A 12752-nucleotide genomic window follows, 5' to 3' on the forward strand; every position below is an offset into this window, starting at 1 on the left:
GCTCCCTTCGAGATGGGAACTTTGTTATCTGCAGATGGAAACCCTCCTTTACCCTGCTTCACCCTACTGTGGAGGGGGCAGGCTGCCCAGACTCCTCACTCTGGGGAGAACCAGTCTCGCTCGGGCTGAGTAGAAGAGCTAAGCACGCTGCCCCTCGCAGGCAGGTCTGTTGCCTCTTCCAGGCAGGAGCTCCCCCCCCCCCCCATTTTTAGTGAGACAAGCACAGTCCCAGATAATTACAAGAGACGCCACCGGAAGAGCCGTCGTTAATTTTGATGGCAATAAAGGGCCTTGCCAGCATGTTAAGCTAATTTCATGAAAGCACTGGGAGGAAGGTTGTGGACTGGATCCCAGGTTATTAATAATGTCGAGCTTCATTTGAACCATTCAGGAAATTCCTCCCAGTGGCCTCCAGCAAACTGCCACAGGTTGCTACTTTCCTCCGAAATCAATGGTCTTCCCATATGCAAATGTGGATTTTTGTTTTGTTTTGTTTTTCCCCGGAAAATAATTAAAGTCACTGAGCCCAATAAATACTTAAACAGATTGTGGTTTTAATTAAAAACCTTCCACCAGGGCTGCAGCTGCAAGTCTTTCTTTCCAAACAGGCACACTGGTGACAGCTACAAGCATGAGAATCTGAGTTTCAGTATCTGAGACTACAGAGCTTTACAAATCGTAATAGTAATTCTGATTGCGACCCATGCCATGGGGGTAGGGGCGGAGGGAGGAAAGAGAGACACATGGGGGCAGGGCCAAGGTCTTTCTTCCTATGGAGCAGGCGGGGGGACACAAGCATGTGGGAGCAGGTGTAGCAGAACATCTCATCATACCCGTACCCAACTCTGGGAGGCAATAATAATGGCTAATTCTGGCTATTGTTGGAAAAAAATAACTCAGTTTCTGAGCACTAAGAGCCAGGTACTATGCGATTTGCATGCATTGACTCACTGAATCCTCACAGCCACTTAACACAATAGTTATTCTTATTTATGCCCGTTTTTCCCCCCCTGAGGCACAGAGAGGTTAAGTAACTTGGCCAAGGTCACACAGCTGGTACCTGGTGGAGTCTGCCGTTGAAACCTTTCCCCTCTTGACCACTCCATCGAGGGTGTAGGAGGGGAAGGAGAGCTGGCAGGTGGGAGGAGCTATCCTCAAGGGGAACTGGCTTCCCAGGCTGGGGAGCTTTTTTGCTGGAAATTAGAAAAAAGAAAGCTGCTTCTCGGGGGAGAGAGGTAGGAGCGCTGTGTGAGTGCGTGTTGGGAGGCCAGGGGGTGGGGGCACACTGCGGAGCTGCAAGGTGGGAGCTGCAAGGCGGGAGCGGCGAGTGTTCTGGAGACCCTGGTTGGAGGGCAGCTGTGGGAAGACTCCTGAGCCCGCTGTGATGCAGGGAGGATTTGATGCCCTCCTGGGTCCATTCTGCCTTTCGAGGCCGTCCCACATCCCTTAAGTCACTCACGTGCCACACTAAATACGAGGGCACATACGACTCTTGAGTGCAGGTGCAACTGGATCGTTCACACGGTGTTAGAAAAGTGCTGAACTTTTTCCTATTAAACATCTACGACTTCCAGGGGATCCCTGGGTGGTGCAGCTGTTTAGCGCCTGCCTTTGGCCCAGGGCGCGATCCTGGAGACCCGGGATCGAATCCCACGTCGGGCTTCCGGTGCATGGAGCCTGCTTCCCCCTCTGCCTGTGTCTCTGCCCCTCTCTCTCTCTCTGTGACTATCATAAATAAATAAAAAAAAATTTAAAAAAAATCTACGACTTCCGACCTCTCAGGGGGTTTCCCCAGCTTTTAGAGCCAGCAGATTTTCTTTTCCAGATCTGGGACATTTTAGGTCCCTGACAAAGTCATAAGGCTTAAGGACTGTGTTCTAGAACCCTCCTATAAGACTCAAAGAGAACGCGCTCACCCCACCAGGGGTGGGTGGGGGGTGTGGGTGAGGAAGGCAGAGGGGGAGATTTCCTCCCTCCCGGGAGAACTGAGCGCACTGGAACGTGCTGGGACTCAAGGGGGCGCGTGTGGTGGGCAGCGGGCAGGAGGCTGCAGACGCCCTGGGCGAGACTGGGTGGGCTTGAGAAGGAAAGCTGCGGTGCCCTGGGGGCGCGGGCCCCCCTGGGCCCCGGCCCCGGCCTCTGCTCCCGGCACACCGTGTCCAGCAGGGGGCGCGCACGGACCAGGCCCGGGACCGGGACCGGGCGCCCACGGAGCGGCGGGAACCAGCGCGGGGGGCCGCGGGCTTGCAACCCTCCTCACCCTCTGGACCACGCGGGTCCGCGAAGTCTGCAGTCAGAAGTCGATCCGCAAAGACCAGCCTGGAGCCACAGCTGCGGGGGGGGGGGGGGCTGTCGAGGGTCCGGCCCCCATCCTGGTCCAGAAGCCTGAGCCGGGGATGCTACAGAATCCCATTCTGGAACCCGCCCCCTCCCCCCACCCCCGGCGGCTGAGAACCTTGAATCCCTCCTCCCCGCCTACCTACTTCCACGCACCTGATTAGGTGCCTGTTTCTTTAACGATCAAGGACGTGGGCGGCGGCGGGGGTGGGGTGTTCGCTGCTCCGGCTCCCGGGCCCCTCGCAACTGTAGCATCGTTCACCCTACAGACCGCACGCCAGCTCCCGCGCCCCGGCCGCCCCGGGGGGGTCCCAGGCTGATCCTGCAGGCGTGGCTCCCGCCCCGGCCTCGGCGGACTCTGCCCCGGCAGGGCAGGCACTAGGCGCTCCGGGGTCGCAGGCGGGGGTAAGGGGCGTCTCTCCCCCACGGGGGCTCGGGGCACAGAAGCGCTCGCTGGAGAGTGGGCGGGGGTCGCAGGGGCCCGTGGGCGGCCGGTCCCTCGCCTGGGTGACCACCGCATCCTTGGCCGCCCTCCTGGCCCCCGGAGCCCCGTCTCCCCGCCGAATCCTCTGGCTTCTGCAACCCTGGCAAGCGAGCTACGGAAAGGGGGGTCCTGCGTGGCCCGCGGGCCCCGGGGGTTCCCGGGACGCTGGCGGGGCGGGTCCCTGCGGTTCCGGGAAGCTCTCCGCGGAGGATGAGCCAGCCCATTCCCCCTTCTGCTCCCCAGCCTCCGCCTTCCATTCCATCAGCGCTTCCAGGTTGTCCCTCGCCCGCCTGTCTACCTGTCCGCCTCCTCGACCAAGCCAAAAAGAACCACAAGAAAGGTGAAAGCTGGGTGGAAAGGTCCACAAGCAGGGCGCCTCCCGCCCGAGCTTCGGCCCCCGCCTCTAGGGCAGGCGCCCCTCCCCCGCGCCCCCGGACATCTCCCAGACCCGCGCCCCCGGGCCCTGCCTGCCCATCCTTGCTGCGGGCCCCCCGCCTCCGGGACCCCTCTTCCAGAACCGAGGTCGCAGAACCGCCCCCCTGCGCGTTCCCAACACGCCGCCCTGGCTCCACGGACAAAGAGGTTGCACCGGACCCTCCCGCTGCGCCACTCCCTGGCCCAACCGCAGGGACTCAGCCCCAGACTGCGGAGCCCAGGCTCCCTCATCCCTCCAACCCTCCTTGAAGACCCCATCGCTCTCAGGGCGCCCCTGTACTCTCCCCCTAGGTCGTCAGGCCCAGGCAGGTGGAGTGACATTCTGGGTTTGCAATCCTGGTCCGAAGGAGCCGGGCCGGTCCCAGCCCGTTGGGCTGCCTGCAGCCCCCGCAGGAGGAGGAGAGAGAGAGGGATGCTGAGCGCGCGCGGGTCGGTTCATATTTAATTTACAAAGGATTCTCGGAGCGCCGGTTGGGCAGCCCGTGTAGCTGCAAAGCTCCTCGTCCGTCTCCCTTCCCCACTTCCCTGGCTCATTAAAATGCTCAACACTCAAATCGGGAGATTGATCTCAGAGGCCCCAAACCCGCATCATCGACCCACCGCCAGAGAACCCCCGCACCGGCCTGGGATGAGGGCTCGGGAACCGGGCGCCCCAGAGCGCGCAGCGTCCAGGGAAAGGACCGGGAAGGAAGGGCGGGGGGGGGGGGGGTCCCCGGGGTCTCCCGGAGCCTGCATCCCCTTCCCCATTCTGGCCTCCAGGGCTGCTATGGGCAGGCAGGAGCTACACATCGAGTTTCAGCCAAATGCCTCGACATTCCTGCGCCTCCACCTCCTCGTCGCTAAAAGAAATGTCGGGGTTTCGCCAGAGACAGGGAGCGAGAGTCGGGAACAGCGAGTATTCGAATCTGCTGAGGCCGGCTGTTGTGTGAGGGTGTGAGACACGCTGGCGGTGGCGGCCGCGGAGGCTTGGGGGCTAGTGCGTGGGGTTGACGGTTTGCCGGAGAGGCTGTGAAGACGTTGGCGAGGGAGGGACGGCGAGAGAGGCTCGGGCCTGAAGTTCCCAGCCCACACGGCTCGGGAGGAGCAGACGTTTTGTAACCATCCCTGGGGCGCTGCTGCCTGCCGCTCAGCCCCGGTGCCCCCCTCCCCGGTAGCTGCCAAGAGCTGACGGTAAGGCGCCGGGGTGCGCCCAGGCCGCCCCGGGGGAGGGAGGCGTAGGCCGGTACCGCGCTCCCCGCCACCGGGCCGTGCGCCCAGGCTGCAGGCTGGGCGGTGGGCTTCGCGCGCTGCTCCAGCCACGGAAATCCAGACCCAAAGATTAGGGCGTAAGCGGCTGGGCAGGGGCGGCGGCGGGCTGGGGTGTAGGCGTCACCTCCCCGCGCGCCCCGCGGGTCGTGCGCTCCCGTCTCCGGGTTGGACAGGCGGGGGGCGGGGGAGACCAGGGCTCGCATCTACCCAGATCCAAGCAAAAAATAGCAGGGAGGGCGAGGCGCTCTGCTAACACTATCAATTATGCATCGTGTTGAACGTGGCTTCGGGGAGGAGGCTGCTAGTGGGGAGGGGGGTGCGGGAAGGAAGGGTCCGCGCGCGCCCGGCTGCGCGCAGCTCAGCAGGTCCTAGTTCAGGTCCGCCGGCGGCGCGGCCCGCGTTTGCAGAAAGAGTTTAAAGGCAAAGACACGCCCCCCCCTCCGGTCGTGCGCCTCGCCTTCCCCCAAATTCCTCAAAGATGGTTTGTCTCACGTGTTGCTGGGCGTAAAAGCGGCTGGCATTCAATTAGCAGCGAAGCTCCCCGGCCCCGGCGGGACCCGCGCGTGAGGGTGAGTGAGCGTGAATGTGTGTGTGCGCGTGGCGGGGAGGGGGGGGACAATGGTGAGCGTCCCGGGCGAGGGTGAGCCTTTGAAAAGGTGTGTGAAGGTAGAGAGGCCTCCGCACATTGCCTCGGTTATTATTACATGATGATAAAGAATTCTAACATGTGAAGGTCGACTGCGTGGAGGGTGTGAAGGGTCCGTGTGTGTCTGCACTAATGTGTTTGGATGTGGGGGGCGGTGTGATTAGGCACAGTGGCAATGTCTGCCCGGTGTGTGAACGTGGGGAGCCGTGGGTCTGGGTGTGCGGGGACCCGGGGAGAGCCGGAGGAGGGCGGTGCGCGCGGGGGCACCCTGGGGACCCGCGCGGCTCAGCCTCGGGGAGAGCCGCTGCGGCTTTAACAAATGCGGCCCATGCGGGAGGTGGGAGAGGCTGTGCGCGTGGCCGCCCAGCCGGGAGCGCGCGAGGACTCCAGTGTGCAGCCAGCCAGACGTGGGGGGAACGCACGCGAAAGGAAAAACTGAAGCGGGACCTCAGGGCCCGGGAGCTGCCCACTCTCACCTGGCCCCTTCTCCGCCCTCCCCGGTCTTTCCCACAGCCAGCAACAGATGTGGAAAGCGCCCTTGGGCAGTGGCCTGGCCCCCAGACCTCCCGTCCGGAGCAGGGGTTGCAGCCCGAGGGCAGCGAGCGGAGGGTCGGCGAGCAGCGGGTAAGCCTGGGGATGCCCCACAACCTCGCCCCGGGTGTAGGTAGGTCCCACCTGGGGGCCCGTAATCCGCTGGTGCCGTCAGGGGGAGACCAGGAGGGGCGGGGAGGGGGCCTCCCCTGGGAGCAAAGGCGGCGTGGGGAACCCAGGTTCCCAAAGAGGGGCGTGTGGGAGGGGCTCAGCCTTACCGTCCCAGAGCCCCAGGTGGGAGCAGCAGGCTGTTTGGGTGGCTGCGGATGAGAAGGTTTAACTGGGGGGGGGGGGGGTGTTGAGGGATGCTAAGGCATCGGAGCTGCAGAAAAGGGGCAGATTCTGGGACCATCTCTGGCTTCCTTAGCTAGTGGCAGCCCGTCACCTGCAGCTTGGGGACCCCATGCCCTCTGGGAGCCGCCTGGGCTCTTGGGGATGGGAGGAGGCATCTTTAGTGACATCCTCCTCAACAATCCCGGTCCAGGCGTGGGGGAGGACCTCCTCCCTCAGACGGAAGTTGACCCAGCAACCTCGGTTCTCCCACGTCCCAGGGAGCTGCAGCCCAGGGCAGAGTGCTTGGGTGTCTGAGGGAGGGGCGCCGTCGGGTCTGCTGCCCGGGTCGCCTCCCACCACCGCTGCAAGTTCTGGGCATTGCTGGTCCGCTGGGATTTCAGCCTCAGCGGAGGGCTTTTGTGCATGCAAGCGTGCGCGCGTGTGCCCGTGTGTGGGTCGGTTCGTGCGAGGACTTGTGTCCTTGTGTCTGTCAGCTCAGCTGCACAATGAACAGGAGAGCGCCGCGAGGGAGAACGCTGTGCAAAAGCTAGGTTCAGCCGAAAGAACAATGAAGTCTCCAGGGTGCAGTGTGTCCACGCCTGGGTGTCTTTGTGTGTGTATGCTAGCACATGGGCTGGGAACCTCTAAACCCCTGCAGGACTTGATTTGATGGCGGTGCCCAGCGCGTGTTTGTATTGTTGTCTGCTCCTATGGTCGCGTGTGCGAGCGCTGTGCATGGGACACATGGTTCCAGGAAGGACAACAGGTCACGGACAAAAATACTTTTACTGTGGTTCCCTGCCCAGGAGTTAAACGAAGGCTTAGACACACACACACACACAAACACACACACACACACACACACACACACACACACACACACACGGGGGTCAGGGCAGAGCCCAGCGCAGACAGGCGAGCCGCTGAGCCTCCGAGGGGTCTGGTGCCAGATTGAAGGGATAGGGGGGAAAATCGAGGTCCGAGGCCGCTAGAAGAGGAAGTCAGGGCCCTGAGAGAGAGCATGCACTGGATCCTGAGACTTTGATGGAGCCCCACTCGTGCCCAAGAGAGACTCCTGAGCCCAGAGGAGGTTACTGGAGCCCTAGGGCCTGCCCTAGATGGGTTTGCGCAGACAGTACTTAATAGGGGGAGGGAAGCGGGGCTCCTGAGTCACCTTCTCCCCTCTTCCCCTGGCTTCCACCTGCAGATTCCGCGATGGTGCCCGCGCGGGCCCTGTGGCTGGCCTGGGCTCTGCTAGGAGTGGCTGCAGCGTGCCCAGAGCCTTGCGCCTGCGTGGACAAGTACGCGCACCAGTTCGCCGACTGCGCGTACAAGGAGCTGCGCGAGGTGCCCGAAGGACTGCCGGCCAACGTGACCACGCTTAGCCTGTCGGCCAACAAGATCACGGTGCTGCGGCGCGGGGCCTTCGCCGACGTCACCCAGGTCACGTCGCTGTGGCTGGCCCACAATGAGGTGCGCACGGTGGAGCCGGGCGCGCTGGCGGTGCTGAGCCAGCTCAAGAACCTCGACCTCAGCCACAACCTCATATCCAGCTTTCCGTGGAGCGACCTGCGTAACCTGAGCGCGCTGCAGCTGCTCAAAATGAACCACAATCGCTTGGGCTCGCTGCCCCGGGACGCCCTCGGGGCACTGCCCGACCTGCGCTCCCTGCGCATCAACAACAACCGCCTGCGTACTCTGGCTCCCGGCACCTTCGACGCGTTGAGCGCGCTGTCGCATCTGCAACTGTATCACAACCCCTTCCACTGCGGCTGCAGCCTCGTGTGGCTGCAGACCTGGGCCGCAAGCACCAGGGTCTCCTTACCCGAGCCCGACTCCATTGCGTGTGCCTCGCCCCCGGCGCTGCAGGGGGTGCCGGTGCACCGCCTGCCCGCCCTGTCCTGTGTCCCACCCAGCGTGCGGCTGAGTGCGGAGCCGCCGCCTGAGGCTCCGGGCAGCCCGTTGCCCGCGGGCCTGGCGCTCATGCTCCACTGCGTCGCGGAAGGACACCCCACACCCCGCCTGCAATGGCAACTTCAGATCCCGGGTGGTACCATAGTCTTAGAGCCTCCCGTCCCGAGCGGGGAGGACGAGGGGCTTGGGGCAGAGGACAGGGAGGAGGAAGGAGATGGGGACGGGCCGACCCAGACCGAGGCCCCAACCCCCACTCCAGCATCCGCGTGGCCCGCACCTCCAGCCAACCCCCGATTCCTGGCCCTCACCAACGGTTCCCTCTTGGTGCCCCTCCTGAGTGCCAAGGAAGCGGGCATCTACACCTGCCGTGCCCACAATGAGCTGGGCGCCAACTCCACGTCCCTCCGCGTGGCGGTGGCGGCTGCTGGGCCCCCCAAGCACGCTCCGGGCGCTGGGGGAGACTCTGAAGGGCAGGCCCCTACTTCTGAGCGCAAGTCCACAGCCAAAGGCCGAGGCAACAGCGTTCTACCGTCCAAGCCCGAGGGCAAAGTCAAAGGCCAAGGCCTGGCCCGGGTTGCCCTCGGGGAGGCGGAGGCAGGGCCGGAGGAAGAGGAGGAGGCGGAGGCGGAGGCAGGTGAGGGGGAGGAGGCGGAGGACCAGGTCTCCGCGCACCCGGTGGAGGAGCAGCGCTGCGGCCACGGGGACCCCTCGCGGTACGTGTCCAACCACGCGTTCAACCAGAGCTCGGAGCTCAAGCAGCACGTCTTCGAGCTGGGGGTCATCGCGCTGGACGTGGCGGAGCGCGAGGCTCGGGTGCAGCTGACGCCGCTGGCGGCGCGCTGGGGATCCGGGCCCGGGGGCCCGGGGCGGCCCGGCCGGAGGCCGCTGCGCCTGCTCTACCTGTGTCCAGCCGGGGGCGGCGCGGCCGTGCAGTGGTCGCGCGTGGAGGAGGGGGTCAACGCCTACTGGTTCCGCGGCCTGCGGCCCGGCACTAACTACTCCGTGTGCCTGGCGCTAGCAGGGGAGGCCTGCCACGTGCAGGTGGTGTTCGCCACCAAGAAGGAGCTGCCCTCCCTGCTGGTGATCGTGGCGGTGAGCGTGTTCCTCCTGGTGCTGGCCACCGTGCCCCTGCTGGGCGCCGCCTGCTGCCACCTCTTGGCCAAACACCCAGGTAAGCCCTACCGTCTAATCCTGCGGCCACAGGCCCCTGACCCCATGGAGAAACGCATCGCCGCCGACTTTGACCCGCGTGCCTCCTACCTCGAGTCCGAGAAAAGCTACCCCGCGGGCGGCGGGGCAGACGCGGGGGGGCCAGAGGAGGCCTCCGGGGAGGGCCTGGACGAAGACGCGGAGCAGGGGGACCCAGGCGGGGACCTGCAGAGGGAGGAGAGCCTGGCGGCCTGCTCGCTGGCGGAGTCCCAGTCCAAGGCCAACCAAGAGGAGTTCGAGGCGGGCTCTGAGTACAGTGATCGGCTGCCCCTGGGCGCTGAGGCGGTCAACATCGCCCAGGAAATTAATGGCAACTACAAGCAGACGGCAGGCTGAACCCCCAGCGCCGAGGGCCCGCCCATTCCCGTCCCCCACCTTGGGTGCCCGGGAGCAGAAGCCCCCGGCTGGCAGGACGCTGCCCACCCCCACCCCGTCCTGCAACCTTCACTTACTCCGCCCCTTTGCCAGCCCCGACCTTCACTACCGGGGACCTCTAGTGGGGAGGGGGACGACTTCACCCGTCCCTGGCCCCCCACTACCTGGCGGACCCAGTGCCCCTCCGTGGCAAGCACAGTACCCGCGCTGCCCTCCCTCTGATACCCCACCTGCCGCCCCTGAAGCCACGCCCGCGCCTCTCCACTCCCACCGCAATTGTTATCTGCAAAGTGTGATGCTCCTGCCTCGCCGTGGGCCCTGGAACCCGAGGAAACCGAGGCGACCTGGGGAGCGTCTGGTGGCAACGCTGCGGCCCGGGGTCAGCCCGGACCCGCAGCAGAAGCCCCTTGCGCGGAGCGCTGCAGGGTCCCGCCTGGACCCCCACTCCGTCCTTCCTGGGGTGCACGTCCCAGAAGCCAGGACTTTGGTGGCAACTCCCTAGTCTTAGTTTGGAAGCCCGCTTCCGACCGGGGAAGCAAACCCGTCGGTGTCCCCAACCCCCCAACCTGCTGATGGGCTGGAGCCCAGCCCGGTGCCTGGGGCGCCTTTCAGCTCCGCCTCCGATTTTCATATTTTCGTTGTGTTTTTTTGTTTTTGTTTTTGTCCCCCCGCCCCCCAAAGACAGCGACGCTCCGGGTCTGGTGCTAACACCCCCTTCCCAGCCCCTGGGACGCGTGGGGGGGGACCCCGTTCTCTCCCTCCTCCTCCTAACTTAAGGCGCCGCGGAGCCGCGGGCTTGGTCCTGGGGGAGTTTCGTTGTGGGTGAGTTGGGGTCCCGGCGCTCGGAGCTCTCCGCCTCCACCTCCACCTCCACCTCCACCTCCGCTGCTGCCCGCAGCCCAGACCTGCGTTCCAGGTTGGGGGAGGGGGGTGCAAAGGAAGTCCAGGGCGGTCCCCGGGCCGCGCCCCAGGTCGCAGCACAAAGCCGGAGCGCGCCGGGCGGCGGGATGCGGACCGGAGAGGCCCGGTCCTGGGCCACCCGCCCCCCTCCCTCCCGGCGACTAGTCCTACGGCCGAGCGAGCTCCGTAGCAGAAGTCTGTGTTCCGTAAAGTGTGACCGTGTAGTGTAGGGGGGCGGGGGGCGGGCGGGCAGGGGTGGGGGCGGGAGGGAGGGTGGACTCGGCGCGGCGCCTGGGGCGGGGTCCTGTTTTCATTCTTGAAGGTAAACGTCGGGGATGGGGCGGGAGGGGGGTGGGGGTCGGGCGTCGGGACCGGCCCGTCCGCAAAGCGCAGCACAAGTGCGGCCCGGGGCGGAGGAGCGCCCTGCCCCCTCCGGAGCCCGCGCCCTTTTCTAAAGGCGTCTGTATGTAAACAGTCAATAAAACAATCGATTTGAACTGGGCTCGCTGGCTCTTTCTGGGGGGGGGGGGGGGGGGACAGAGGAAGGAAGCCTGGGGGATGCTGGTGGAAACCACAGAAGGAAGGAGCCCCCAGGATCCTCCCTTTGGGATCCTTTGTGTGATTTCGTGTTGGTTTGACTGTCCTGTGATTTTGCCGCCTGCTCTTTCTCGGCGGCGCCTCCGACTCCTGGGTGGAGGGGGTGAAACCACGTGGGATGGTGGAGGCTGGAAGGAATGGAGAGGGCTTGCAGGGAGGGTGGGTGGCTCTCTGCAGGCTAAGCTCCAGGAGTCCAGGGAGCTCAAGGGCATGCACGTGGAGCGTGTTGTGTGGGTGCCAAATCCTCCTTGGGTCGACACTGTGGCTCTGATGGGGTGTTGCTGTGTGTGTGTGTGTGTGTGTGCATGTGCACACGTGTGTGGACTGCCTGGTTTCTGTTTCACCTCCAGTGAGAAGAAGACCGTGAGGGGATTCATAGGGGCAAGACTGCTGCACCTTGCCCAAAAGAAGTCCCAGATAACACAAAGTACAGAGCAGGCAAATGATGGAGAGCAGAAAACCAACCTGGCAAGGCTGGTTCCGCAGAACAAGCTGGCACCTTCAGTGGAGGAGCTGTGTGTGCATGCCCAAGCAGGTGCCTGCGCGTGTGCGCTCGTGTGTGTCTGGGACAGGGCTGCTCAGTGGATGATGGACAACTGACAAGGTCTGTGAGTCCCTGGGGTGAGCTGAGGTGGGTGCACATGTAGGATCAGTGCTGAAAGCACACTGATGCGATAGTCCTAGAAGTGAGGTTTCCTGTGTGGAGGAGAACGGGAGACAGAAACAGGAATTAAGAGGGAGTGCTGTGGCCCTGACCAGCCCACCCGGCAGGGCCTGGGCTGGCCCTGTGTCAGTGGAATCCCTCTGCAAAACAGGGAGTGGCCAGAAAGGGAAGTATAAGAGGAAAGGCATAGAAATAGGGGAGCAGATAAACATTCCAGCTGTAGCTCCAGCTTCCAACTCTTCTCCTCCCTCACCCTGTCGGTGGGTATCAAGGCTTCCTAACAGGACCAGTCCACTCTGGGGACCCGGCCCAGGTCCAGACACCCAGCCTCCTATCCTAGCCTGTCTCCTGGCAGAGGCGGGGGGCTGTGATTCTTCCCAGGGCCAGAGCCCTGGTTCCCTGCTCAGACCAGCAAACCTGTGTCAGAGAAAAAAAAAATCGCTTCTGAGAGTCACAGCTCGAGCCCTCCACTACAACTAGCCCACTGCCGGGGACGTGGCTCAGAAATATAATCTTATATTATAAAAGCTTTGTTCTATTCAAAACTGCTGCCTTTGAGCAGGGGGCAGGGACTGGCTCAATTTCATAACTGGTTCAGGAATCCACCCACATGATTGCATTTGGCAGAGGCCTGGCTGGGTGAGTGCTCAGCAGCTTTGGCCTAACCCAGTTCTCTGGTCGTGGGTATGGAGCGAGGAGGGGAAGACGGGGTTCTTGTCCTAAGGACTGGAGACCTCCTAGAACCCTGAGGGCCCCAGGGAGATGTGCAGGGTTCTGAGAGTCCTTCCCCTCCTTGGTCCCGGGCCCCGCGTCCCGCTGGAGGAGCATGCACTGCTCAGCCAGCCTGGTGCTCTCGGGGCAAAGCCAGGCCCCAGGCTGGCCTCACGGGACGGGAGTGGGCAGGTGCTGGAGGTGGACGACCAGGGAGCCGTGACACTCCATCAGGCCCTTACCAGCTTCCTTCCGTATGAATGGGTGATTGGCACATGCACAGAATGGTCTCCAGCCTCCGGCCTTCCTTCCTGTCTCTTCTTAAATTTTATTCTTTCATTTCCTCCCCATCTCTCCTCTCTATTCTC

The 12752-nt window shown here is 63.6% G+C and overlaps 1 protein-coding gene and 1 long non-coding RNA gene across 10 annotated transcripts; one reads left to right on the forward strand and one right to left on the reverse strand.

Annotated features, from left to right (window-relative positions):
• Positions 1–534: 534 nt before the first annotated feature.
• Positions 535–3261, reverse strand: LOC140623268 (uncharacterized). Its single transcript, XR_012022936.1, has 2 exons — positions 2494–3261; positions 535–1193 (listed from the first exon to the last, which is right to left on the reverse strand). It is a non-coding gene; the product is annotated as an uncharacterized lncRNA (long non-coding RNA).
• ISLR2 (immunoglobulin superfamily containing leucine rich repeat 2) lies at positions 2583–10660 on the forward strand. 9 transcript variants are annotated; one of them, XM_072809592.1, is made up of 4 exons: positions 2596–2742; positions 3065–3161; positions 5664–5774; positions 7222–10660. In XM_072809592.1, the coding sequence occupies exon 4, from the start codon at positions 7230–7232 to the stop codon at positions 9471–9473; it is 2244 nt and encodes a 747-aa protein (XP_072665693.1). In that variant the 5' UTR covers positions 2596–2742; positions 3065–3161; positions 5664–5774; positions 7222–7229; the 3' UTR covers positions 9474–10660. The 9 variants fall into 9 exon arrangements, with proteins under 9 accessions (XP_072665688.1, XP_072665691.1, XP_072665693.1 ...); XM_072809587.1 differs by lacking the exon at positions 3065–3161 and having other exon boundaries at positions 2583–2742; positions 5664–5814; XM_072809590.1 differs by lacking the exon at positions 3065–3161 and having other exon boundaries at positions 2583–2742.
• Positions 10661–12752: the final 2092 nt, after the last annotated feature.

This window comes from Canis lupus, chromosome 32 (assembly GCF_048164855.1).
Source record: "Canis lupus baileyi chromosome 32, mCanLup2.hap1, whole genome shotgun sequence".
Lineage (NCBI taxonomy): Eukaryota > Metazoa > Chordata > Mammalia > Carnivora > Canidae > Canis > Canis lupus.